This window comes from Artibeus jamaicensis, unplaced genomic scaffold, assembly GCF_021234435.1.
Source record: "Artibeus jamaicensis isolate MK-2021 breed Jamaican fruit bat unplaced genomic scaffold, CSHL_Jam_final contig_463, whole genome shotgun sequence".
Taxonomy (NCBI): Eukaryota; Metazoa; Chordata; class Mammalia; order Chiroptera; family Phyllostomidae; genus Artibeus; species Artibeus jamaicensis.
The window spans coordinates 2,651,935-2,679,664 of NW_026521841.1; the positions used below are offsets into that span (position 1 = coordinate 2,651,935).

A 27,730-nucleotide genomic window follows, 5' to 3' on the forward strand; every position below is an offset into this window, starting at 1 on the left:
TTGCTCCGGCCCGCGGAGCAATCAACCGGGGCTCGACCACCTACCTAGAACAAATGAGTTGGGGGGACAAGAGGCGCGAAGAATGGCAGCAAGACAAAAGATTCTGATCAAGCTGCAAACTTTATTTTTCCGAACTGGGTATATATATAGGGGGGAGGGAGAGGAAGGAGATTAGGTGTTGCTATTGGCTAGCTTGAGACAAAGAAGGGGCCCGCTTATTGATTACTTGGGTGCAACTGGTACTCGTGGTACACTCATGTGCTGTAGCGATTGGCTTTGTGGAGCGCACAGGTTCCTGTAATCAATGCAATGTTTTTAGCTAGAAGCCAGGTGTAAGGTTCCCAACAAAAATTTATGTGACGTAGTCTAATGCAATATTGCTTTATTGCAGTGGTCCTGCATTATCTCCAAGGCATGCCTACATATGACAGAGGTGACCATATATGTGTGTGTTACATACACACAGCTCTGAGCAGACTGGCGAGAGATTCTTCTATGCTGACTCTGCATGTGGTGAGATGGCCAGTTGGCAAGGAACTGTAGGCAGCCTCTAGGTGCTGAGAGGGGCTCTTGCTGACAGCTGGAAGAGCACAGGGACCTTCATCCTACGTCTCAGGAGATGAATTCTGTCAGCAAGCTGAATCAGTCTGTGTGATCTTGAGAGTCTACTGCCTGTGTCTGCGTCTGGGACCAACTCCAGTCAAGCCTTCAGATTAAGAACGCAGCCCTGCCAGTGCCTTGATTGCAGCCTATCACCCGAGCAGCAGTACCAGCTAGTCTGTGCCCAGAAACTCTGAGATGATGTGTGTTGCTTTAAGCCACTAAGTTTGTGGAAATTGTTTACACAGCAATAAAAAAAACTAATACAATGGGACAGAGAATAAAGATCCTTTGGGGAAAGAGATGAGGTTATGGAGAGTTGTCTGCAGTGCGACCTGGGGAGAGAAGATCTGGGTAAGATATTATTTTTCCTTCACTGGTTTGTCAACTATTTATTAAGGGCTGCTATCGTGTGCTGGACATTAGGTCACAGTATAAAGCTTTTGTCTCTCACACCTCATTTCTTCTTTACCCGGCAGACACAGCAGTAACATTTCCTCTCTTGACATGGTTGAAGGATAGAGGGGAAATCACAGTTGTAGAGACCTGGGCACAGGGCCAGACACTTTTTATACACTGTCTCATCATCATCACAATGACCCTTATGGTCAGTATTAATCTGATCGTTTCACAGATTAAAAAAACTGAGGTCACAGAGTGGTGGCGCTAGGATTCTAAGAAATTAAGTTCCCTCCTATTCTGAGCTGGGTTAGAATTTGTGCAGGGAAAAAAAATCAGGTCATCTGAGCTCCTGTGGCCTACTTTACCAAGCAGCCTCCTCCTCCTCTCCTCAGAAACACATTCTTTAAAGAATTAAAATATTATGCATTAAAAAAATACAATCTGTAACTTATGGCAATTTTAAAATGAAGTAAATGTTGTGTACCTTTTTAACTTTCCTTTGTCAGCACATTCTTTCCTTTTAACTACGACAATGTTAGACTATCCCTTCAAACGCTTTCTAAATTCAAATCTGGTACCAATGCTCCTTTCAACTGCACTCCATTCCAGTGCTGTGAGGGTTCAGGGGAACAGTGCAGATAAAGTGTCTGGTCTTTTCTTCTATACAAAGCTTTGTGTTCTTTTCTTTTCATTTAACATGTTAACAGTCAGAGTCCTGACAGGAAACAGCACTTATTCTGATGGCTCAAATGAAGAGTCATTTAGTGAAGGGTGATTTACTGAAATGCAGATAAGCTGAAGGGGTCCAGCAAATGATGCTGAGGCACCCAGGAGCTGGCCATAGCAGGGAGCTGTTACTGTTGCAGGAAAATGAAGCAACCAGACACCGAGGGTTTCTGGAGTATGAGGTTTATTAACGTGTATGGGCCCATAGGAATCAGTCTCCAAATTCTGAGCCCCGAACAAAGGGAAAGTAGCCGTTTTATAGAGTGGGGGGGAGGCCTGTGTTTCAGACCAAAGCGGGAGATAATTTACAGAAGCAGAAAGCAGAGCGCTTCACTATCTCTGGTATGCAGGTGATAAGCTAGAAGAAACAAGGTAAATCACTGGGCTGTTAAACATCCAGGCTGTAAAAACAGTCCCCTAATTGCTGTGCTATATTTTAAAATAGCTACCAATTTCCCCCAACATTACCACCTTGGCTGAAAGGGCAAGAAAGTAAAATGATGGTACCAGAGCCCAGAGGAAGCCGTGGGCTTCAAGTAGGGATGCCCAGCAGCAGCCACAGTCCTAGAGGTGCTGAGACAAGGAGAGTGAAGACAACCCGACCTCTCCCTCCTCCTACCCTTGCATCTCCTGCTGGAGTCCTCAGTGGTTGAATCCAATTCAGCTGGGAGGCAAGGGAGTCAGGATAGAGCAGTCTGCTGGGGTTGACTTCCTGGGGTGCACAACAAAGCAGAAAATGCTTCTGCAGGGACAAAGGGGGAAGAATTAGCACATAGCACATTATATTATGATTGCTATGCCAGGTCATTAAATATCCTTTGTATCCTTTGAAGACAGAATTCTTTTTTAAAAAGGTTTTATTTATTTTTAGGGAGAGGGGAAGGGAAGGATAAAGAGAGGGAGAGAAACAGCAATGTGTGGTTGCCTCTCATGTGTCCCCCTATTGGGTGGGTACCCAGCCTGCAACCTAGGCATGTGCCCTGACTGGGAATTGAACTGGCAACCCTTTATCTCATAGGCTGGTGCTCAAGCCACTGAGCTACACCAGCCAGGGCTAAAGACAGTATTCTTAATGGCTAAGTAATATTTCATCATTTGGTGGGTCTACAATTTATTATTAGTAGTAGCTGTGATACTGAGAGACCTGATCAGATCACTGGGGAGGAATAACGAGGGTTAGAGAGGGGTCCTAGGAGGTGTTTGCCCAGGGTAATGGTAAACAGCCTAGGACAAGATTGGCTGAGAAGCTGAATGCCTTCAGAGCACATGGAAGATTGCTTATGGGCCAGAAGATTTGAAAGAAAAGAAGGGCTCTCAGGCTGCCTCTCTCTGGCCTTCTTCCTCCTCGAGGATATCTGGATGGTTATGCTGTGGCTGGCTGCATTTCCCAACTGATGGTATTTTTGGATGGAAGAAACTCCAGGCACAGCCCAGGGTCTGGCTGGGCTGCCAAAGGGGGGCAGGGCTATTCTTCTCTGGGTGTTTTGAGGGGACAGGCCCTGAGGCAGAAGTCTGCCATTCTTACAAAATTGTGTTGCTTTTGCATCTCATGTTGTTTTAGTTTGTAAACTAACCCTATAGAAATAAGAAAATTAAAACTAACAGGGAATGACAGGAGAACTCAGGTGTTAAGAGCTTAGCCTTAATTGTTAGGTTTAAGTGATTAAAGCTGTAACTAAAGAGTGAGTTTGGCTTAAGTGACTAATGCATGTGGAAAGCTGTTACTCCAAAACTGGGAAGCTTTAGAATAAAGACTCCTTTCCTTTATCACCAAACCTTTGCCTCTAGAATTTTGCCCAGAGGGTGGCAGAGGGCAGCAGGATGCTAATTCCTGATTGGTAAACAGCAGTAGCAGCAGCAGTAATATTAGTGGAGGCTTAGATTGCTTTCTGTTCAATTATTGCAAGGGTTATCTTTGCCCATAATTATTCTTCTACACCTTTCATTTTTAGTGACGCAGTTCATGGAGGTCTCTCCAAGGAGGCTTGGAGGTCTAGGTGAGAAACACCAGAAGCCCAGCTGGTCAGGAAGGTGGGGTAGTGATACAGGGTGCGGCCAAGGGGGGGGGGTAAAAAGATTTGGAACGGTGTCCAGAATTCAAAGTGTATAGGAATATTGGAGAGACATATAAGATGTCCTCACCCCCCCCAAGGGACAAATGGACCAGGGCCATTGAGAGCTGTTTTGCATAGCAACAGTTTTGCAGCTAACCTCTGAAATGATTTTTTAACATATCTATAACTTTAACTGGCTTCATAGATACATTAAATAGCTTTGGCCAAGTTTCGAGCTGGGGAGAAGGGAGTGGTGGGTATCCAAGATGTAACGAGGGGCTGTGCCCCCGAGTGAAAAGGCCTGCGTTAGAGCTTGGAAAAGATGGGCTCCAGGACATAAGGCAATAACTGCCCAGGTGAAAGGGAAAACCACGCAGCTTTGCCAGAATGGAGATCCCTGCAGCCAGGTGAAGAAGAAAGCCACATGCTTTTGGTGGAATATGAACCCCTGCAGCTTTGGTAGAAGAGGCCCACGCTTTGGGGTGCCCCCTTTGGCCGAGTGGACTGGAAAGCAACAGAGACTTTGACTGGAACTGGGTACAAAGAACTCTTGCCAGTGCACCATGTGAGGGTACCACAGTACTTTGGATTAACTAGAGAGAGATCCTGCACAGTGACACAGCTGATGGTGCCAGTGGCCTGCAACACAGACATGTGCTCTTTTCGTGATTTACGGTACCCGGAGTTGGGACAGTGGGAGAAGGGAGTGCTGTGTGGGTGTAGGTGTATACCCTAAAGGACTCTGATATTTTAGTGGAGGTGTTAGGCCTAAATAGCATTAAATATTTTGTTTCCTTTTCACAAATCTCTGGCATTGAGAGATGTCTTTCCAATTGGCGGCAGACAGAAGAGCCCAGTAGATATTAGTATTCTGCCTGGGGGGGGGGCCTGTTGTGTAGCAATATTTGGCATCCCTAGGTGGGCCAGATATTGCCCCTCCACCCCCCACCCCCTAGACCTCTTGTTCGGTAACAGTAGGACAAAATGGTGGCTGAACTACAACCCGGAAAAAACGGCTGAGGTCAACCCAGAGAGCCGAAAGGGCAGGCTCTATCCGCATAGCAACCTGAGCCACCAATGATATATTGCCACTTTGTTCAATGGGGACCAATCCCCAGCTCCCACAGAGAGAGCCAACCAGAATAAAACCCCGCCATATTCCCTGCTTGGGTGTGACTTCTCCAGCCTCACTCTGCGGACCAGAGAATCTTGCCTGGGTGCACAAACCCCAATAAAACTTTATACTGCGTAACTTTGTGGCTGATTGGCCTTTCTTCCTTGACAGAGCCTAAGAAAACCTTCCACAGCCATTCCAGGGTCCCTGGAAACTATTTTGGGCCATTAAGTCCTAACCTTGCTTTGCCCATTTGCAAGTCAGGAGAAGGCTTGGTAAGTACCTGAAAGAACAGTTCTTCAGAAAATGCAAGGCTGGGCTCAGGGCTGAGGGAAAGTGGAGGGACACTCAGGGCTGAATCTGTCACTCACAAATGTGCCCACTCCCTAGAAAACTATTAAGTGCCAGGAGACTCAGAATTCTGGGCTTCCACCTACCTTTCTCCCTGGGGCTCCTGGGCCTTGGGCTGTGGTGAGCTTGCTCCCTTTGCTGGCCAGCCACAGCATCCTCAAAAAAGTGTCCAGCTGGACTCCTGCAGTCTTGTGCATCATACCTGTGTAAGAGGGTGGTGCCATGGGCCCCAAAAAGGATTTGCAATGGGGTCCAGAACTCAGGGTGTCCAGAAAATATTAAAAATATGGGATGTCCTCACCCCCACAAGTCTGAGCTGGGGGATGGGATACATGGAGTAGGGCCACTGAGTTGTTTTGCATAGCAACAGTTTTGCAGATAACCTCTAGAACAGTCATTTAACATATCTATAACCTTTAACTGGTTTCATAGATATGTTAAATAGCTGTGGCTTTGCTTTGAGCCAGGGAGAAGGGAGTGACTTCCACCCAAGATGTAATTGGGAGGCAACTCCCCCTGGTTACAGAGCCCGTGTGAGAGCTTGGAGATGATTGGCTCCATGGGCAAGCCATGGGGGCCATGCCTGCCCAGACTTATTATGGCAACCCAGAAAAGCTGGAAAATGTGGAAGTGCAGGCAAGTGTAGCTGATTGTGGGAGGAGTCAGTAATGGGGCTGCAGAGGAAGATTAGAGCTGGGATTTAAACCCAGGGGCAGCAGCCATGACAAGAACTGCCATGTGGCTTTAGCAGAAAATTGCCACGCAGCTTTGGCAGGAGAGAATCATGCGGCTTTGGGTCTCCCTTTGCCATGCAGGTGAGGAAGCCAGAAAGCAAGATGTAGCAGTGATGCCGAGCTCTCTCTTAGCAGTTTGGAATAATGCAGGAGACACTGCAGGAAGGAAAGGGGTGAAAGGACTCTTGCTGGTGGCCCATGAGAAGGTGTCATTTGGTTTTCGGAATAAGAACTGGAGATCCCAGTGACACAGCTGATGGTGCCGAGAACCAAGGGAGGACTACCAGCCGAGCACGGATTACTGGGAAGAACCTGGGGCTGCCCGACCCCTGGACTTCTATTTCTTCTCCTGAGATATGGTACCCCAGACTGGGCAAAGGTGGGAAGGAAGGACTGTGTGTGTTTGTGGGTGTTTTAAGGGACTTTGGGATTTTGATGAAGACATTAAGTCATTACTCTTAAGTTTGTATAACTTGAATAAATAATTCCTTTCCTTTTCACCAATCTCTAACATGGAGAAGTATAATTCTCTGGTGAGGGGCAAAGTGAACCTAGTATGGGGGACCCCAGGAGAAGGGGGGATCCATTTGGTAACATTGTGGAACCCCCTTCCCTCATGGCCATTCAGGGAAAATCATGGGAGACCACATGTGCAATAGCTTTAAAGTAATACTGTTACCGAACAAGAGGTCCGAGGGAGGGGCAATACAATATTTGGCCCACTTAGGGATGCCCAAAACTGCTATACAACAGGGGCCCCTCCCGAAAACAAAAATACTAAAATCTACTGGGCCCTTCTGTCCGCCGCCAATTGGAAAGACATCTCTTAAAGCCAGAGATTTGTGAAAAGGTAACAAAATGTTTATTTAATGCTATTCAGGCCTAACGCCTCCACTAAAATATCAAAGTCCTTTAGGGTATACACCTACACCCACACAGCGCTCCCTTCTCCCACTGTCCCAACTCCGGGTACCGTAAATCAGGAAAAGAGCACATGTCTGTGTTGCAGGCCACTGGCACCGTCAGCTGTATCACCGTGCAGACAGGATCTCGAGTTAATCCAAAGTACTGTGGTACCCTCTCATGGTCCACTGGCAAGAGTTCTTTGTACCCAGTTCCAGTCAAAGTCTCTGTTGCTTTTCAGGCCCCGCGGCCAAAGGGGGCACCCCAAAGCCGCGTGGGCCTCTTCTACCAAAGCTGCAGGAGTCCGCACCCCACCAAAAGCATGTGGCTTTCTTCTTCACCTGGCTGCAGGGATCTCCATTCTGGCAAAGCTGCGTGGTTTTCCCTTTCACCTGGGAAAGAGGGGGTCCACACCCTGCCAAAACCACGTGGCTCCCTCTTTCACCTCACCAAGAGGGGGTCCTCACTCTGCTGAAACCGCGTGGCTCTCTCTCATCTGGCCAAGTGGGGACCCTTCATGTCTTGGAGCCAGTCTTTTCCAAGCTCTCCCCTAGGCGCTCTCACTCCGGAGCGCAGACCCTAGTTACATTCTGAGGCCAAGCCCTTCTCACTCAGGAGCGCAGCTCCTAGTTCCATCTTGAGTCCTCCCAGTTCCATCCTGAGTCCCTGCTAGTTCCTTCTCACTCAGGAGTGCAGACTTTAGTTACATCCTCCTGAGTCCCAGTCCACTCACTCAGGAGAGCAGCCCTTAGTTACATTCTGAGTCTCTTCTCCCTCAGGAGTGCAGCTCCCAGTTCCCATCTTGAGTCCCTGCCACAACCTTCTTCCTCAGTCCTTGCTTGTTCCATCTTGAGTCCCCCCACTACTCCCTTCTCCCTGGCTCCAAACTTGGCCACTGCTATTTAACATTATCTATGAAACCAGTTAAAGGTTATAGATATGTTAAATAACCATTCCTCCCGAGGTTAGCTCCAAAACTGTTGCTATGCAAAATAGCTCTCAATGGCCCTGGCTCTATTCTTTCTTCCCCCTGTGGTGGGGGGGGGGGGTGAGGACATCTTATATGTCTCTCCAATATTCCTATACACTTTGAATTCTGGACACCTTTCCAAATCTTTTTTGGGGGGCCCCCCTGGCTGCACCCTGTATCAATTCAACTACTTGTACATGCATAGTAAAAGCCTGCCAAAACTAGCCAGGAAGGATCCGCCCTATGAGAATAGAGTCCCTCCAGCCTGTGAGGTCAATGTCTGCTTAGAATCAGCCTGCTCCCATGTTCTCTGCTATAAACTCTGGGTGTTCAGTTCACTTCTTTGTTCTGATCACCAAGAACCTGGTTAACTGTGCCCACCTGTGACACCTGGCGCACAGTCATCAGTATGGTACCCAGGCTCTGGGACTACCATGCTGAAAAGTTCCCAATGGGCTTTGAGCACCCAAGGGATGTTTGCCTTCCTGGGATGGAAAACTGTCTTGGTTAGAACAGGATGTCTTGGACACTGGTGGAAATTTAAACTGGCATACCTACCAAGAACCTTCATATTTCTGATTGGCCTCACCTCCTCTGGGAAGCCTTCCATGGCTATACTCCCAACCTCCAGTGTAATCTATATACCCCTTTCTCCAGCTTCTGCAGGATTTTTGCTTGTCTCTGACTCAGGTGAACAAAAGTTAACTTTATTTTGCTCTAATTTTTAACATTTCTAACTCCAATTCTGCCAAGAAATTGTAGTAACTTGATTTTAACCATTTCAGGGTTTCCTCTATGCTCTTTTTGTGGGATTATGAACTAAAGGAGGTGGAGGCAAGAGGGAACGCCTACATAGCCATAACACAAGGGATGTGGGCAGCCATGAGGCCTCTGTCATCTGTCCTCAGGCACTTGCTGAGATGCCCCTGGGCAGCAGCTAGGGAGCCCCCATGGAGATTCCCTGCATTTCTGATTGAAGACTTCTTCACTGGGAACCCCTCTGAGACCCTTGTTGCACAGGAGCAGTGGATTTTCTGAAAGAATAGCTAAGAAATAGAAAAAGCCACTCACTTTTCAACCTCTCCCTTCCCCCTACCTGGTGCCTCCCTGGAAATGAGAGTTGCTACCCTCTGCTCTCACATCCCATTGCCTTCCTGTGTCACACCCCAGGGGCCCAGTTCAGAAAGCAGGGCTCAGAGCCTACCTTTGAACCCCTCCCCATGACTCGCCCCCTTCTCACAGGCCTGAGAATCTTAACTGGAGCAGGAAACTTTGCGCTCATTCCCCAGCAGTTTCCTCTCAGATCTTTTGTCCCTGCCCAAGTGACTCTTCCCCTAACAATCTGGGAGGACTTTTGAAAAAGAAAAGCCAGGAAGTGACTGCTTTTATTTTGCTGCTCTATATTTTCCAGAAGGAAAGAATCCTGGCTTAACTGGGGAGAAAAAGGGAAAGGGAAGTGAGAAAATGGAGGAGAAATTATCTAATGTTTTAGTAGTCATGCCACGGCATACCCTGCACTTATTCTCGTCTTACCTGTCCTCACCCTCCTGTCCCAGGATAGGGGTGGCTCTCAGGTGGAGGAGGAGGCAGTGTGCCCTTGGTGGCAGGTCCTGTTCCCCCCGGCACTGTCCTGGCCTGTGGCACGTCCTCAATGTAGGCCATCAGTAAGGATCTTAAGACAGAAAGAAAAAGCAAAGATGTAATCCAATCCCAAAAGGGAGAGGCTTGGAGAAAAACAGAAATCTGCCAGGAGAAAGGGCCTTTAGAGAAATGAACACTTCAATAGGAACTGGGAGACCTGTGTGCAGGGAGATCTTAGAAATGATGCTTCCACCTTATTTGGGGCAAGTCCTGCCACCGAGTCTGGGAGGCAGAGGGAGACAGAATAAATCGTGGTCTTTGCAGTTGACCCTGCCCTATGAAACAGCCTACTGAGGGGTGTGACCATGGGCGGTCACTTAACCATTCCAAAGTCTCACTTTCATCTGCGAAGAATATGCATACTGCAGTGCTGTTGTTGAGGATTAAATGAGAATTGGTGTGAAAGTGTTTTCAGTGAATGGCACCAGGTGTTAGAAAGGTGGAGTCAGACTGGACCTTGGTTTAGCAACCTTGGTATTTGAACTCTGGCTAAGAAGGAATTCAGAACCAACAATAAAACTTGTAAGAGAAAGTTGATTTAGAAAGTCACAGAGGTAGAAGTGAGCCATAGCAGGAATGGACTCAGTAAACAAGTTACAGAGGCAAAAGAAGGGACCTTGTGTTACCAGGAGAGACCTGGTTCTTATGGATGCTGTAAAGAATTACACATCAGTGAATCTAGTAGTGTGCAAGTAGGGTTTATTGGTAATATGTTCTCATGGAATAGAATGGGCCTTGTTGAGGTGGGGCTGAAAGGTTTTCTTAAGCTCTGCTGAGGAAGAAATGCCAATCAGCCACAAAGTTAGGCAGTATAGAGCTTTATTGGGGTTTGTGCACCCAGGCGACGTTCTCTGGTCCGCGGAGTGGGGACGGGAAGTCGCGCCCAAGCAGAGAATGTGGCAGGATTTTATTTTGGTTGGCTCTCTTTGTGGGAGCTGGGGATTGGTCCCCTTTGAACAAAGCAGCAATACATCATTGGTGGTTGCTAAGTGGATATCCGTCTTGGCAAAGCCACCCTTTCGGCTCCCTGGTTTGACGTCAGCCATCTTTTCCGGGTTGTAGTTCGGCCGCCATTTTGTCCTACCCTGCTCATCCTGACAGGGGTGGGGTGGAAAGGCATTGGTTTAGGGCAAAGCAGGATAAGGACAGCCAAAGGCTGTGGCAGCAAGTGTGGGGGGGGGGGCAGAGCAGGGCTGGGGGTGGCCAGAGTGAGTTCTTCGTTCTGAGGACTTATACCAGCTTTGGAGGGGGAAGGAAGGGCATGAATACCTAAAGGTGTTAATGGACTTCTTCCTTTGGGCACTCTGAGCCCTCACATGCCTTTCAGGCCTTCAGATGAAAGCCCAGTTTCAAATACATTCTTTCCTAGATAGTGGAAATGCTGCATAGAATTTCAAGGGCTTCCTTCCTTCCTGCCATTACTTCTCCCATGGCTCCTCATTCTACCTTAACTTTCTTCCCTCAAGTAATGGGAACCCAAATCTTTGGGAACTTTGGGCTCAGGATAGCTGGGTTAGTGGGTGAGGCATGCCTCCCTTCTCTTGCCTGTCTTGTTTGCTATTTGTCCTACCTAATGCTTGGAATTTAGGAGAGAGAAAAATAAAGCAGGCAGGGGGATAAGGAGAAGGGGAGGAGAAAGGTGCGGGTGTGCTACGCGGGATGCAGTCACCCTGGGTCCTCCATCTTGAGAGTATTTGTCAGGAGGTACTGGAGAGGATCTCCACAGAATATTCAATAGTTTTCCTGGTGTGTCCTCTTAGGGTCATGGTCTCTACTGATTGGTCAGTGCCAGGGCAGGGGGTCATTAGTCACTGCAGCTGGGCCTGCTGTCAGCTCTGCCATCACTTGTCCGGTTTTGCAACTTTCCTGGGCCTGGAGCTGACACAGCTGAGGCCTAGGTGTTATCCCTAGGGGTTAGTGTTTAAGGGCTATTCCCCAGCCTCCTTCCTTGTTCCCCTTCTAAAGGGGTCTAACCCACATGACTAACAACATGGGGTGGGAGGAAAGATCAGGGGAGGGTCCAAACAGCATCACCAGCAATATGCTGGGGGAGGAAGGGGCTGATGTAGTAGTGTGTTAGATACATGTGAAGATGCTACCGCTCCCAACTGGGTGGTTACTGTGAAGTGAGTGACAACACTAGCAGCTCAGTCCTCCTGGGATTTACAGGGCTCTCAATGGTGACCTCAACAGCTGTTCACTCAGTCCCACCCTTCCAGGGCATGGAACCTTGGGTCAGATTTAGTCTCTGAGCATCGATCTCTGCCCTCATGCTCTTGAAAAGCTGGGATTTCTGGCCACTGCCCCATCCAGGCTGTCCATTTCCCAATCATGAATTTATTCACTGTGTGCCTCCTTGGCCAGGCCCTGAAGGAGGGTCTGTGGACCTGGAGATGGGGTGGTCCAGGCCTGCAGCCCCTCTCCCTGGTCCCACCTGCTCCCAGGCCTGAGCCTGCCATGAGACTCATGGCACCTGGTCATCTCCTATTCAGTGAATCAAGCAGTCCCAGGGTTCAGGCCAGGCTGGGTGTGGTGAGAAGGGTGTGGTTGCAGGGCCAGCCCCCCTCCTTTTATAAACCAGATGCTAAAGTTTCCTGAGGTCACACCTCCACTGGGGGCAAAGCCAGGACTCAAAGCAGGTGCGTGTCCGAGGCCATGCCCCTTTTTACCATATCTCACATAAACTCTATAAATCCACTCTCTTCTAAGGTGAAACAGAATAATTTATATTCAATTTACCTCACCATACTGTTGTAAAGTAAAAAAATATATATATATATATATGTATGTATGTGTGTGTGTGTGTGTGTTTGTAAACTAATTAGTGCCTCTGGACTTGTCCCCAGCACCTTGCACTGTGACTGTACATAGTGGGTGCTCAGTAAATGCTTTTGGGGTGGGTTACTCTTGGGCTTACAGGGTATCCTCTTCTCATGGTGCCTTTTTTAAAAATGTATATTGAATTCTACTTAAAAAAAGTTTCATTTATTTTATTTTTAGAGAGAGGGCAAGGGAGGGAGAAAGAGAAGGAGAGAAACAACAGTGTGTTGTTGCCTCTCGTAACACCACCCACTGGGGACCTGGCCCACAACCCAAGCATGTGCCCTCACTGGGAATCAAACTGGTAACCCTTTGATTCACACACTGGTGCTCAATCCACAGAGCCACACCAGACAGGGCTCATGGTGCTGTCTTCTGGCCTGCTTTTGCTCTGCTCTCCTCTCACCTAAAGTGCCAGGTGCTCAGCCAGGTGGCCTAGATGTAGGAAGGAAGGCTCTACCCTTCTCCAAGAGACATTCACAGCCCAGTTGGCAGAGACTGACAAGGTACTAGACAAAATGTGGTGTGAAAAGTGCATGGCAGAGCGTGCCAGGCTGCCATGGGAACCGAGGGGGGCTTGTTCATTCTTGTTCACAAGAATGAACACAGCTCCTTACATCTGTGCATTGCTTTCAGCTTTTCAAAGAAATGGGTGTGAAGGGCGGGGGTGGGAGACAGAAAATTGAGAAATGGAGCTTTCCCAATCCTTTTGTTCACATTCCAGGATTATCACCTTTGCTAAGCTCTTTCAATGGAGAAAAAAAAGAAAGACACAAAGACACTCACCCACTGATAAACGAAGCATTTTTAGCAGCTCTGTATCACATAGTCATTGCTTGGTGTTTGTTTTTTAGCAAAGCTTTGCAGCATCAGCTGACAATGGCTGTAAAGGCCTAAGCATTTAGAATCTGCAGTACTGCTTCCAGTGAACAGAATGATCACCTCCTATTAATGAGCCACTCACAACCCCCTTCTAGTTTAGTGCGCACATTACATGAATTGTCTAAGCAGAGTGAGTTTAACCCTTGTGGTGGTTTGGCTCTTAAGTGTGGTATTGCAGCAGGAGGGGGTAGATAATTAGGTGGTCACAAATAACCCCGAATCTGCGCCGCAAAACCACAGAGCTTACTTTTGCTTCCACTACATCTCTGTCCATGGGTTGCCAGGTCTCTGCTCTATGCCATCCCCACTTGGAGACCCAACATCAGGAGGCCCATGGAACAAGGGAAGATGGAGACCTCCTGGCTCTTGAATTCTTTCATATGGAAGTGACCCTGCCATCTATCAAAACCACTGGCTAGAGTGGGTCCATGTGTTCATGCCTACCTTCAAAGGGGTAGGGAGTAGCTGGGGACAGAACCTGGCCCACCGTGATGTTCACACAGGTGGCAAAGAGCGTAACCCACTCACAGTGTGGTCTCCATCCTTGCTAGTCAATTAGGGTCTCAGGAGTTTTCAGGGCCCACTATATATGACCACCTCTCTCCCCACATCTCTGCTTTGACTACCTGAGAGAGAACGTGATGGGACCAGGGAATTAATATCACCCTTATTTGTGTTAGACTTCCAAATGCTGCCTGGGGCAAGACTGTCTGTGATTGTGCTGTGCGTGTCTGTGTGTGTATTCTTCAAGGCTCCTGCTGGTGTGCGTGGGTGGGCCACTTGGTTTCTGCAGGAGACCTTTGCTTCCTTCAGGTGTGGCCCAAGCCTTTTCCCCACAAGGGGTTGCATGGATTGAGAGACTCCACTCCTCAGGTATTTAAAGAACATTAACGTAAATGCTGGCTTATCTAAAAGCAGCGATTCTCAGACTTTAGGGTACACACAAATCACCTCGGGGACAAGCTTGAGGTGCATCTTGAAGCTTGAACACTGCAGCTTCCTGCATCTTGCACACAGTCTCATTCAGTGATTCTCAGGTAGGCCTGGGAATCTGCATGTAACGAGTGTCCCAGGTGGTTCAGAGCTTCCTTTTCTGAAAGCTGACTTAATTTCACTCTCCATCTTTCTCTCCTTGGAGGAAGTTTTACAAATAACCAAATTTTCAGAAGAGAGAACTCAGGACAGCATCGTATCATATCCCTATACGACAAAGCAGTGAGTCAGTGACTGAAATGCTCCCGTTGGGGCTCCTGGGGACCCCATGTACTACTGCTTCAAATACGTTCAACTAGAATGCCCCAGCAGGGAAGTGGGGCTCCCTGTGCTCTCCAGGAAGCTTTGTCACTTCACCAAAGGGTGTCGCTGTCTCAGCTGGAGAAACCCTAGGCATCCCATCCTTTCCCAGGGAGGCTCCAGCCTCATTAGAAGAGCACTGGCTTTGCATTAGGGCTCCAGGGGTCTCATCCTGGCCCTACCAGCTGTAGCTGTGTGTCCACAGGCAAGTTACTTAACCTCTTGAGCTGCTGCTTCCCATCTGAACCAGGGGACTAATATCTGCTTTTCTTCAATGGGTTTTTGGCGATTAAACAAGGCAATGTAAGGAAACAGCCTTGCACAGAGCAGCTGCTCCCTGCATGGGAGCTGTGATATTGTTCTGTGGTGGGAGTTCCGTAAGGGACTGGGCAGAACAGGCCTAGGGCAAGACTTCCTGTGAGGGACTGGGGAAATGTGAAAGCTCTGCTCACCTTGGTGAGCACTAAAAGCCACCTCTGCTGAGGACCAGCCCACCGTCAGCCCAGCCAGGGGAACATGGGCCCAGCACTGTTATAAGGGGCCACGAACCTGTGGCTACAACACCACAGTGACTCCTCCTTAGGCCACAGGGCATCCTGCTTGTTGGTGTCCTTGGTTGTCTCTAGGCTTCCAGCTTTTGCCTTTCCCCTGGGCTGTTAGTACTGCCTTCCTCAGGTTAATGTAACCTCAGAATAATTTAGGAAATCTTCCCTTGCTCAACTGAAGTTCTTAATATGAGGCAAAACAAAACTGATTCATATGTATGCAAGCATTTCCCCAACAGCTGTCACTGGCTTACCCAGCAGATGGCTTCTGACATTCATTTGGCTGGCAGGAAGAGCCTTAGGTGCTGGATCCAACCTGGATCAAATGGGAGTTAGGACATGAAGGAAGCTCTGGGTCTGCAGTTAGAAGGCAGGCCAGGGCCAGACCAGAGCAGCTGTGGCCCAGCTCCGGAGTGGCTCTGAGAGCCTGTGCCTCTGCAGCCTGGGCCCCCCACCCGTGCTTCCTCTGCAGGGGCTGAGTCCAGACCTCAAGGCTGGAACACCTTCCTCCCCAGGGTCTGGCACAGGACAATCAGTGTGCCATTCAGCTGGTCTGGACCTGGGGATTGCTGCCTGAGGGCGGCCTCCAGCTGCTACTATGAGCAATGACAGAAGGTATTAGGGGCCACTTTGTAGGTACCTTTTCCAGAAGGAACAAAACTGGGGTTCAGAGCCCTTGCCACAGCAGCCTCTCTCCTGTGGGCCCCTGAGAAATGTGGGCTGAGCTGACTGTTACAGGCCAGCACCTCTGGGTCTGCCCACTAGTCACGCTCCTTGACTTCCAGCACAACTCAGTCATGTATTCTGCAAACGCTTCCAAATACCAACTCTAACAGGTACTGGGAATAGGGGGTAGGAAAGGCCCTGTTGCCCTTGGAGAGGTTCCCAGCTGGTGGGAGGGTGGGGAGTCAGACATGAGAATAAAACTCAGCCGGGGAGGGGGGGGCAGGGGGGCTGAGAACATGGTGGAGGGCAGTACTGCCAGCCCTGGCTTACGTCACAATCACCTGAACATTTCCAAAGGTGCTGCCCGGGCCACTTCCCAACCATCGAGCCTTGCTTAATGAAGATCTACTCATTTCCTCAACGTGTCACTGTGCCAGACACTGCTCAAAGTGCGTTACAGATATCAACTCATTAAATTCTTAAAAAAACACCCCAGGAATGGGCATTATCATTATTACCATTTATAGATGGGGAAACTGAGGTACAGTGAGAGTGGGTAACATGCTCAGGGGCGTAAGCTGCAGAGCCAGGATCTACCCATGTGTCTGGTCCTGAGGCAAAGGCTGCCTAGAGTGGCACAGACTCGCACCCTGGCCAATGGCACCCCAGTGGACCCAGCCTCCTGGGACCCTAATTCTGCCTCTTTCCTGCCCCAGTAAATTGACAGAGACACATTTTAGGCCTGCGGGACGGCTCACAAACAATGGGAAATAGCAGGGGCCTCCCATGTTTAGCTCTGGGACTGGTTCAGGAAAATTAAGTTCGGGGTCCAGGAAAGTGAGGGGGTCCCTCTGTTGGGAAAAGGGCTGGGACCTTCATCTTTTTACATGTGAAAGATGGGGGGGAAAGTTCTTAAGGTCTTGGAAAACCGAGCCTGTGAGCAAAGGGTGTCCACCTGACTGTGCAGTGTGAAAGCGAGCAGAATCACAGCCAGGCTGTTTCATGTCCTTGCCTGTCCAGCTGGTCAGTGTCAAGGGGTCAGACTCTGGCAGGTCTTGTTTGATGACATCAGTAAAATCTACAATAAACCAGAGGGTCTGACTTACGAAGCAGTGACACTGCTGTCTGTGTGCTCTGTGGGTGCTTGTCCCCCTACCTAATTCCACGTGGCTCTGGCACCAGTTTGTTCCTTAGGCAAAGGAACCAGTGGAAGGCCCCCCAGCCCTGCACCATGTCTGGCAGGTGCTCACAGCCATCATGCACAGTAGGTGGGATGAAAGGGAGGGTGAGAACATGTGTCTGGAACCACTGATATGATTTGCCCTTGATTTATAGCAGGGAGCAGGGCCTTTTAGGGAACAAATGCTCTAAGGGGCTGGATTGGAGGAACTCCACAGCCAGGTAGGCTATGAGTCCAGGTGGCTCAAGCAGTGCAAAAATAAGCTTGTGCTCCCAGGCCTACTAGATTTCAGCAGGGTTGAACTGGAGAGGCAGAGGGAGCGGCACACTTGAGGAAGGAGTGGCAGGATCCAGCCCACAAACACTGGTACTCACCTCCATTAGTCTTTGCTCTGAACAACAATCTTACTCATTCTTTTTGGTCAGGAAGCTCTCGAGCATCCTGGTGGGTTAAAGGCTTCAATCATCATCATTATTACCGTTCTCACTAAGAACAATAACACTGTCTTTCCAAAGAGGCATAATCAAGAGGAAAGATACCTCAGGAGACAGAGAATGTGACTTAGCATCTGTGAGTTCTGCAGGGAGAGAAGGGGCAGGGGGGGCACCCCAGACACCCAGCTGTCAAGCCTAAACCCAGGAGACATTCCTGACCATTGAATTCTGGCACGGCTCCCACACACTGCAGACCCAGTGCACCGTCACCGTTCAACAGTATTACCTCCTAAATGTAGCCTGGGTCCTGCTTCTTTTCATCTCCACTGCCACTGCTAAGTTAGGCCACCATAATCTACCCTGTTACTACAATGGGCCCTTCCCCAAACGGTCACTCTGCTCGCCCTCAACCAATTGTCCATACTGGAGTCATTTTCTAAAATCCAAGCATTACCATGGCCTTCGCTTACTATAATATTCTCAAAGGCTCCCACTGCAGTTACAATAGACTCTGAATATCTCACCATGGCCCACAAGTCCCTATGTCCTCTGGTTCCTGCCAGGACCCTCAGCCCCATATCCCCCCATTCCCTTCCTTGTATTCTATGTCACCATGCTGGGTTTTATTCTTTGACGGTTGGACCAGTTATTAATTTATTGCCTCTCAATTTCAAAGCCATCATCCTTCATCGTCTGCTCTGAGAAAATGGAGATGGACACTCTAAACATTTCTCCCTAGATGGCCCGGTGTTTAATTTTTTTAGTACAGGGTGCTGGATGGACACAGAGGCAGGAGTGGATTTTTCTCTTCCTGGCTCGTGTGCTCCTTTTGCCAGGCTCTTGCAGGGCAATTTCTCCAGCACCAGCTCCTCCACAGTGTTGGAACCCTGCAGCTGCCCTGGCTTCCCCAGCAGCTGCAAGGCAGAGCACCACTGCTGAGGTCCCTCGCCAAGGACCCCAGCACTCCCGCAGGTGGCTTTGCACTGAGTGCCAAAGTGGGGCACCTGCGGTGGGTGTCTTCCCTATTACCCCAAACAGGGTATTTCCAGCAAGTTATGCAAGTGTAGCATCTGACTAGCACCTTCGCCATACCATGAGCCATGCTGGCACCTTCTCCACTGAGGTCTGGATCTCAGACTGGGCAGGGGCAGGGGTTGCTCCTCATGTGCTCGCTCCTAGAGTTCTCTTGATTTCTTACAAGCTAATCCCTTATCACTCCAACCTCCTGTTGTAATAGTAACAAGAATTCCTTACAGGATAATAACTCTTCATACTGAACTTTCCATGTTCAAATCACTATGTGGTTTCAGTCTCCTGGTTGGGCCCTGACTGATACAAAAACCACACAGACTGTCTCATTTCTGGCTTTTGTTTAGGCTATGCACACAGCCGATTTCACCTGGCTAACACGGTATGGTGGCAAAGAGCATCACCACTAGAGCCAGACTACCTTTTTTCAGATCCCGAGTCGAGTACTAGCTGGTGGGAAACCACTTACTCTCTGTGCCTTGATCTCCCCATCTGAAATGGGGATGACAGGATTGCTGTGGGGGTCATATAAATTAATATAGGTAAAGGGTGTGGCATATCACTGTTACGCGTCTTTGATGTTATTAGCGTTAGCTTCTGTAACTCACACGTAAGGGTTCCAGCACCAGGCACCCTCTCTTCTGAGAAGTCCTTCCTGCCCACCTCCCATCCCAGGCTGTTGGGTGCCCCTCCCCTGTGCTTCCACAATGACCTGTCCTTCTCACACCTCTACTGCACTGACCTCACTGTGTTGTCACTGCAGGTTCACCTACCAGTCTCCTCTGCAGGACCGAAAGCTCCACCAGGGCAGGGCAGTCCTCAGGGATCACCATACCTGACTGAGTGAGGGAGTAAACTGTGAGTTCAGGTGCCCTGAGAAGTAGACACTGAGACAGGATTACATGATAAGAGAGGCTCACTGGGGAAATGCCAGTGAAGGACTAAGGGGAAGAAACAGGATTAGGCAGGAGGAAGGGCCTTCTTCACCACAATGTAGGCCTGACACCTGTGAAGGAGAGCGGAAGGAAGGAGGGTTGGGTAGGAAGGGTTCCAAATTTCAGAGAAGTTCTAAGAAAAATCAGCCCAGGCCACTGGGGTGTCCTTGAGCCTTAGACACTCATGGGGGATTCCTAGAATTCAGTGGAGGAGGCCTGCATTAGTACTGCCACAATGATCAGTCCTTGGCTGAAAGCAGCCGGCAGGAGGCAGGGCCTCAGTGAAAATGTGGTGGATCTAGAGGAAGAACAGCTGGGACTGTCAGTCAATGCTGCTCCCACAGCAAATCTGAGCAGCACATTGTCATGACCTGCCCAGTAACTGACAGACTGAAGGTTGGCCACACCCCAGGGATACAAGTCCAAAAGCAGTGATGCCAGAATCTGTCACCTTGATGCAGGGAAAGGGATGCACACCCTTCCCTCCACTCTCGAATAAACCTTTGTGTATATGCATATGTAAATATAGTGTTAAGTCCTTATATATATTGAATGAATAGTCCTCCAGATTTCTACCACAAAACAATGACTTTCATTATCTTATGTTTACATCATTGCAATCATCATGCAAGTGGTACTTCATATTTTTTAAAGGTTCAATATTTATAGTTAATATTTCCATGTTTGTACCATAATCTTCATAATTATACTTTTTCATAACTGAACAATATTCAACAAATAGATGTACCACAATTTCCTAAGTCATTACTGTGCAAGATTTCCATTATTCCTATGTTTTTTGTGTTATAGCTAATGCTCATATACATCTTTGGGTATATACTATTAATTCCTGTTGGATTGTAGCTCTAGGGTAAATTTTTTAAAAAGATTTTATTTATTTATTTATTTTTAGAAAGAGGGGAAGGGAAGGAGAAAGAGAGTTAGACAAACAGCAATGTGTGGTTGCCTCTCCCTTGTCCCCCACTGGGGAACTGACCTGCAACCTAGGCATGTGCCCTGACTGGGAATTGAACCAGTGAACCTTTGGTTCGCAGCCCACGCTCAATCCACTGAGCTACACCAGGGCAGCTCTAGGGTAAATTTTAAGGTTTGAAGTTACTAGATTAAAAAAATGCAATTTTATAATTGTATCAAGTTTTGCCACGTTACTTTGTAAAAAACATGTCAACCGATGATATGTATTAGTTGTCTACTGCTGCATAAAAAACCTTATAAAACTGAGTGGCTTAATACAACCCACATTTATTGTCCCACTACTTCTATGGATCAAGGATCCAGACATGGCTTAGCTATGTCTTCTGCTTCAGGGTCTGTCACTGGCTGAGATGAAGTCGTCGCTGAGCCTGAGGTATCACCTGAAAGCCTGACAGGGGAAGGATTCTCTTTCATGCTCACATGGTTGTCGGGGGCTGCTGGACTGATGCCGTCAGTTCATACTTAGCCCACTGTTGGTCAGACTTTCCATGTGGGCCTCCCCAACATAGCAACTTGGTTCAATACAGCATGCATCCAAGAAGATAGCATTCTGCTAGCAAAGACAAGTCAAAATCTTTTCCAGCTTAATTACAGAAGCAACATCTGCTCAATGTTGCGGTAGTCTATTATTTCAAAACCAGGGGGAACAGGGAAAGACTAAGAATACAGGAGTGGGGAGCAGGGGGGGCAAAGCTGCCTATTACTAATGTCAATAAGAGTGTATGCTCATGCCAATTTCACCACAACCTTACCAACACTGAATGTTCTAGTATCTAAAAATTACCAGCACAGTAGGTGCAAAAGACTATCTCCCATCTTAATGCCCCTTTCTCCAGTCGGGAATTTCCCCCTGGGGCCACCTGGGTCCTGTGATCTCAGCTGCTGCCAAGTACAATAATTTCCCCCAAAGTGCCAACCAATTGTAACCTAAAAAACTGCCCTAACTGGCACTTGAAAAGCTGTAAGCACAGACTTGTATTAGGCAACAGTGAGTTCCCTGTGAGGGTTCAAGTCTCAAGAATTACTGGTATTTGGGCAGCAACTCCAAGGCCTGAACAACCTGGTACTTGTACCACATAAAAATACTAAAATAGAGGAAACCAACCCTCTTTTAAAGCTTACTATATACCCTCACTGGGCTTCACATTTTGCGAACTTTGTTTCATTTTTTGTTGTCAAAACAATGCTGTAAGATACATGTTAATATCCTAATTTTACAAACGGGAAACTTGAGATCAGATGTGAAATCACTTGTTCAAGGTCATTCTACTAACATGGGAGGACCAGGATTTGAACTCATAGCTCTTTCTGCCTCCTACGTTGCCCTCAGCTAGGGCTTCCTAGGACTCTGCCCTTCCACCCCACTCCCACTTCAGGACAAACTATATCTGGTGGCCCTTCCTTGTCAATTAGCTGAAAGGGTCTCTACCATAAGTTCCAGAAGGCTCTGCTCAGTGCTCTTTTCTTTTCCCCCTGATAAAATATGTGAGGCTGGAAAGTCACCTCTAGCCATCATGGGGAGAAAGGCTGCAGAATCCCAGTATAAATTTGTGCTATGAAAACCTCAGGATAAACAGGAAAGTATAAATGTAGGGTTTCGGGAATGGGATCTGGAGCCAGGCTGCTAGCTTTAAATCCTGGTTCTGCCACTTACAAAGCTTTATGATTTGGGGAAAATTTCTTCACCTTTCTGTGCTTGTTTGCTTGCCTGTAAAATTGAAATAATCTCACCAGCTACATGTTGGAATGGGGGGGGGCGGGTAAATTTTTAAAGATGCCTCTAAGAACCCAGCACGGTGTCTGGGCACAATAAGGGCCCATAAACATTACTGTAGGAATGAGGTGGGCAGGAGGCCTCACTAGGTCAGGACCCTCACATCCATCTGGAACCCAGTCTGGGATTGTGCATATGTGGGAACTGGGCTCCAGGTGCATGTGCTGAGCCCCAGGCATGGCCACGCGGGGCCCTGCACTATGGACGCTGGCTGGTGCGGACGGAGGAACAGGGTCAGGGATGGGTAGAGCCAATGCTAGCACCACGAGTCTGCGACTCCCCTCCCTTTATTATGGCTGCGTTCGGATATGCATGTGTGTGGTGAGGGTTGTATTTACCTACTGATGTAGCTCTGAGAACCATGAATGTGTGGGGGGCACAACTCAGTAGAACAATGCCCCCAGGGATCCAGGCAGAGTGCGGATGACTGAGGTACACAGCAGACATCTGAGAATGAAGATGTGGGGCAACATTCATAGGGTGACCACCTGTCACCTGGCCCATCTGCACAGCCTCAGAGCATGTGCTGTGGGTTCAACCCCCAAGCTGTGTGCAGGGGCCTAAAGCCTCCCAGGGTCTTTGAGTAGTCACTGTGCCCTTTAGGAAGTGACCAAGAAGTGTCCTGCTCTCTCCACTGAAATCAGCAATCATGGGAGATCAGGACGACGCCCTGTCCTCAAAAAGTCCCAAGATGTGAAGACAGCTCTGGGGTCACATTAACATTCATACTCTAGCCAGCCTCACTGTAACTGCCCAGGTCTCTCTGTTGTAGCCTAAGAGGCTCATTCACGTATTAAAAAAACGTTATGAAGAACCTCAGTCCAGAGCTGTGAAAAACACACACAACCCTGCCGTTGCAGGTAATACATTTCAGCAGGAGATGCTGAGCCACTAACTCCACAGCAGCCTGTTTAATTATAGTTAGCAGTAAGGGCTAGGGAGAGGTACATGGTGTGCAGCAGGGCATGCATGAGGATGGTTCCTGGAGTCAGGTCCCTGAGTCATCCTGCAGGAGAGCACCTCAAATGAAGGACACAGCCATGGCAAAGGCCTGTGTGTTAAGGAGGGGAGGCATGTAAGGAATCACAGTGCTTATGAGGCTAGCATCCAGAGCTGTGGGAAGTGGGGTACAAGACAACTGGGGAGGTCAGCAGGCCCAGGCTCAGAGATGCAACTTTAGCCAGAAAGCAAGAAGATGCCAGGGGAGGGAGCTGCAGTGGGAGGGTTTCCGATGTTCATATTGCCTAGGCCTGAGCCAGGCTCAGGGGATATGCAGAGGGTGGTGAGGAGGAGGGGCAGCTCACAGATGGAGGCTCTGTGAGCCAAAGTTTGGAGGTGGGGCCATGTAAGGCATACGTGGGGACTGGGAACAGCCCTTGAGTGGAGACAAAATTTGACATGGAATAGTAGACAGAGCCAATTAAGAGCCATTTTAGGGAGCTCACGCCATGTACAATGGGGCTCCCTTATCTCACCATCTGGGCAGGAATGCCCAATGCCACCATCTTGGCTCCTGCAGTATTGACAGTAGTTGGGGTGTAGGTGGGGAGTGGGCCAACACTGTCCCAAGGACCTGAGAGACAGGGTGCTCTGCACACAGTTAACAGTCTGCCTAGGCCTGATATGGGGACCTGCAGGCTGACACAGAATAGAACCAGAGCACTGAGTGCCAGCCCACAGCAAAGGACCCCACAGGAAGGCACAGTTCCCCATCATGCTCACTCTCCTTCACAGTCCCCTGGAGGAACTATGTACGACCACTGAGTGGGCCTCCCATACTGCTGTGTACCCTTCCCTGAGTTACACTGGCATCAGGCCCAAATTCTTCAGCTATTCCATGGAAAATAAAACAATCAACAAAAACAATATAGGAAGCCTGACTTGTTGATCATAATTCTCCTTACCATGCACACTTAAGTCTTCTGTGCAAAGATCAAAAGTGGGGTCTGCTCTGTCTATCGCCAGAGGGCTGAAGGAAAACAAACTGGCCAAAGATGTGGGACACCAGGCCAGGTCCACTATCTACCTCCACCCTGCTCTGTAAGCCAAGTTCATTCATCCCATCTCCATCTCCCCTTATGCCCTCACCTCACTCCCTCTGCTGTCCAAGCCCAGAGAATGCTCTGTATCACACTGGTGGCCCCCATCCCTGCAGGGTCATGGCAATGGTTTGTTCCTTACCCTTTGGCCAGAAATCCAGCCAGGTCTCCCTCACTCTAGGTCTGGCCAGTTTCCAGCAACACCTCCCCTTCAGGACTAGGGGTTCTCCTGGGGCCCACCACACCTTGTTGGCTGCCCAGCCTTCTCTGAGCATGCCAGCTATACTGGACACATCACTCTTAAAGCCCCACCGAAAACTCATTATTTCCAGCCTCTCAGGCACACAATAGCTTCTCATCTTGGCCTCTCAAAGCCTTTAATCTCTACCACAGTAGAAGGAAATTAGGATCTGACCAATAGGAAAACTATGCTGTAGTTCTTCACTGTAAAAGTGTTTACATCCTACCAGTACCTCTGGTGGTGAGATGTGTTCTGACCCTTAGAGCCCACTGGTATTCAAAGACCAATAAACATCCTGTTTATTTATGGAACACCCTTTCTGCCAGGAGACCCCACAATCCTGCCAGAAATTTACATCATTCCCCATTTTACAGTGGAGAAAACCAAGGCTCAGATTCATAAAGGGATGTGCCCAAGGGTGCTGAGATGATCAGAACTGGGCTAGGGTATGATCTAGGCTGTTTAACTCCAAAGCCTATGATTTTTTCTGACACTGGCCTGTGGGTGCGGAAGCAGAAAAAGAGCCCCCAGTGTCAATGGCAGGGTCATGCCTGCATGAGCTGGAGCTGCCTGTGAGATGGGCCCCTCATGAGCGGCCTGAGTTGAGTGTTGCCCTCCACATTTGTAGCAAAGAGTCCCGGCGGGTCGTGTAAGGTAAATGTTTGATGCGGAACCAATGTCTGGGAACAACATTCCCACTGGGAGTATACAGCTTCTCTCCAGGCCTGCCCAAGAGACTGCGCAGGGCCAGGTTGCCCGACAAAACCTTCTCATAGAACTCCACTCCACCCAGGGAATAGGCTGTAGACAGGGAGGCTGTGCGTTGGTCCAGCCAGGCTTCCAGGGCATGAGTAAGCGAGTCGGTGAAGAAGGCGTAAGCCACAAAGCCCGCCACTGCTGCCACCAGGTTGAATGCAGCCCGTAAGTTCATGGGGCCTCCATAGAGCCCCAGTGCATGCTTCGCACCCACGCTCAATGCCCAGGTTCCTGCTAGGCAAGCTGGGGCCACCAGGGCCTGCAGGGCAGCGGCACTGCTCTCCAGGTACACCACCTCCCTGGCCAAGGCAAACTTCTGAGCATCATGAGACAAAGTTATGGCATCTCTCAGCCGGGTACCTTCTGGGCTCTTCCAGTCCACTCTTTGCCCATGTACAACCACAGAATGGTTGGTGTTGGTCACTGGGTCACCCAGGAAGCTGGCAGGGATGCCCACCACAGCTCCAGCAGGGAGTCTTGGGAAGCCAGCACTCACAGGCTGGAAGGTAAAGGTGGTGAAGGCATCATAGCAATGGCCTGATGGGACACCTATGTCCTCTAGCACCTCTTGGAAGAGTCTCTGTAGCTTTGGGGAGAGTGGGGCTGGTTGGCCCTGAGGCCAGTACTGGTATAGCCATTGAACCACAGGATCTGGGAAAAGATGGTACGAGATTTGGACCCCAAACAGGCCTGCACAGGAACCCACCAATAAGCCTGTCCTGTGTCTCTGCACAAATGCTGCTGCCCGCCACAGGGGACCTGCCATGAACGCTGCCACCGATGTAAACCTGGGCCAAGAAAAAGAGAAGTCAGCCAATAGTTCCCTAGGTCTGCCTGCTGACTGAACACCCTCCCAGGCTACATCCTTTTAAACTAGGGCAATACAACACAGTGGTAAGGGCCTGAGTTCAAATCTCAGTTCCATCTCTGTCTATCAATCTCTCCAACTGCCAAATAGGCATGTGACAATGGCCCACTGCTAGGGTGGCTGTAATTAGTAAACAAATAAACGCATGTAAAATGTCTGGCACAGTAGTGGACACCCTTGTGATAATATCTGTGATTATTATTTTTATTCCCATAGCACTGAGTACTCAACTGCATCACTCCACTATTCATCCACAGTGAAGTGCTATGACCACTAATTTACAGATGAAGCACATGTTCAACTTATTGAGTATGACTGTATACCAGACAGTTCTGACAGCTTCACATTTATTACCTCACAACTCCATGACCTAATTACTACTATTGCCCCTATTTAAAGCAGTGAAAATGGAGGCACAGACGGGCTAAGTAAATTGGTTAAAATTCCAAACTAATAAAATGGCAGTTAAGGGCTGAATTAAGCAAATTCATATACTTCAGTCTTAACCCTCCTCCTCTACCTCCAAATATGACTGTATTTACACATGGGGCCTCTAAGGAGGTAAGTAAGCAAAAATAAGGTCATTAGAGTGGGCCCTAATTCAATATGATGTCCTTATTGAAAACATGAGATTAGGACACAGACACAGGAAGGACCCTGAGAGGTGACAAGGCAGAAAGTGATCCTCTATGAGCCAATGACAAGTCTCAGAAGAAACTAGCTCGGCTGACACCTTAATTTGGGACTTCCAGCCTTTAGAATCATGAGAAAAATAAATTTCTGCCACCGAGTACATGTCATGGCAGCCCTCGCTGACTACTACAGGCACATTATCTGAACACAGGTTGTCAGGCATTCACAGCAAACTTCATTTTAGAAAAAAAGTTTTAATGCCAAATTGCAAACATATACAAAAGTAGATAAAATATTACATTAACTTCAATCATCAACTCCTAGTCAATCTTGTTTTACCTCTACTCCCACCCACATTCCTTCATCAACTAGTTTATTCTGAAACACATCCCGGGGGCATCCCATTATTTCAGAAAAATTCACAATTACTTAACTTTGAAACTTACTGTCTTCCTGTCTGTGAAGTGTTTAATTGGCAAGTAAGTTACTGCAAATAAGAACGCGGGGGACTTATTTTAATTTAAAAAATCCTAAAAAGTCACAAAACTTGGCCCTTTTTTCCAATGAGAAAGCAGCCTAGCTAAGGAAGGGTCCTGGCCTCGGTAACAAGGCCCCTAGGCCCGCCCGCGCCACGGCCGCGCGCTCCCGGTTGGCCTCGAAGCCAGTGCCACGCACTCCTCAGGCAGCTGTGAGGAGAGGAGTTGCGTTAACCTCACTGAGGAAGGCCCGCTCGGCCTCCATCCAGGCCCCCCGAGGCCACGCCCGGGGTTCCAGCGAGTAGCCCAGGGCGGGGGTTCACCCGACCGCGCGCGCTCACCTACTAGCCGTGGCCGGAGACGCCGCAGGCGTGCGCCGGGTTGTGCGGGAGGGAGTCGTTGTGGGAGGGGACTCAGGGGGCGTGGCCGGGCGCAGAGAACGCCGGGCCAGGGCGGGAGGCTCCTCCCCAACTGAGCGCTTTGGGCGCTCAGAACCTGCAAAGATCTGGCGGTGGGTCGGTCGCTCAGTTTAGCTGTTAAGCAAACGACGATCTGCGTGGTTTAGGAGGCAGCTTGGAAGAAATCCTCCATTGGAGACCATGCCCGCCTGACTGCGGGGTCCATGTGACTTTTCCTGTGTGTTAAGCTCACCGCCAGCGGGTGCTCTG

The 27,730-nt window shown here is 48.9% G+C and overlaps 1 protein-coding gene across 8 annotated transcripts; it reads right to left on the bottom strand.

Moving 5' to 3' along the window:
* Nucleotides 1-364: 364 nt before the first annotated feature.
* TMEM177 (transmembrane protein 177) lies at nt 365-27,489 on the bottom strand. 8 transcript variants are annotated; one of them, XR_008391863.1, is made up of 5 exons: nt 25,792-25,851; nt 19,118-19,183; nt 9,388-9,526; nt 5,334-5,449; nt 1,373-2,470 (listed from the first exon to the last, which is right to left on the bottom strand). XR_008391863.1 is itself a non-coding variant. In XM_037146357.2 (2 exons), exon 2 carries the CDS (start codon nt 25,849-25,851, stop codon nt 24,916-24,918), a length of 936 nt encoding a protein of 311 aa, XP_037002252.2. In that variant the 5' UTR covers nt 25,852-25,873; nt 27,404-27,489; the 3' UTR covers nt 24,605-24,915. The 8 variants fall into 8 exon arrangements, 2 of the variants coding, with proteins under 2 accessions (XP_037002252.2, XP_037002243.2); XR_005082704.2 differs by lacking the exons at nt 19,118-19,183; nt 25,792-25,851 and adding exons at nt 15,290-15,351; nt 17,256-17,291; XR_008391864.1 differs by lacking the exons at nt 1,373-2,470; nt 19,118-19,183 and adding an exon at nt 365-935 and having other exon boundaries at nt 25,792-25,874.
* Nucleotides 27,490-27,730: the final 241 nt, after the last annotated feature.

What these genes read in the sequence shown, in the direction of transcription:
- TMEM177 (XM_037146357.2), bottom strand. Translation starts at nt 25,851, where the DNA reads ATGGCAGGTCCCCTGTGGCGGGCAGCAGCATTTGTGCAGAGACACAGG.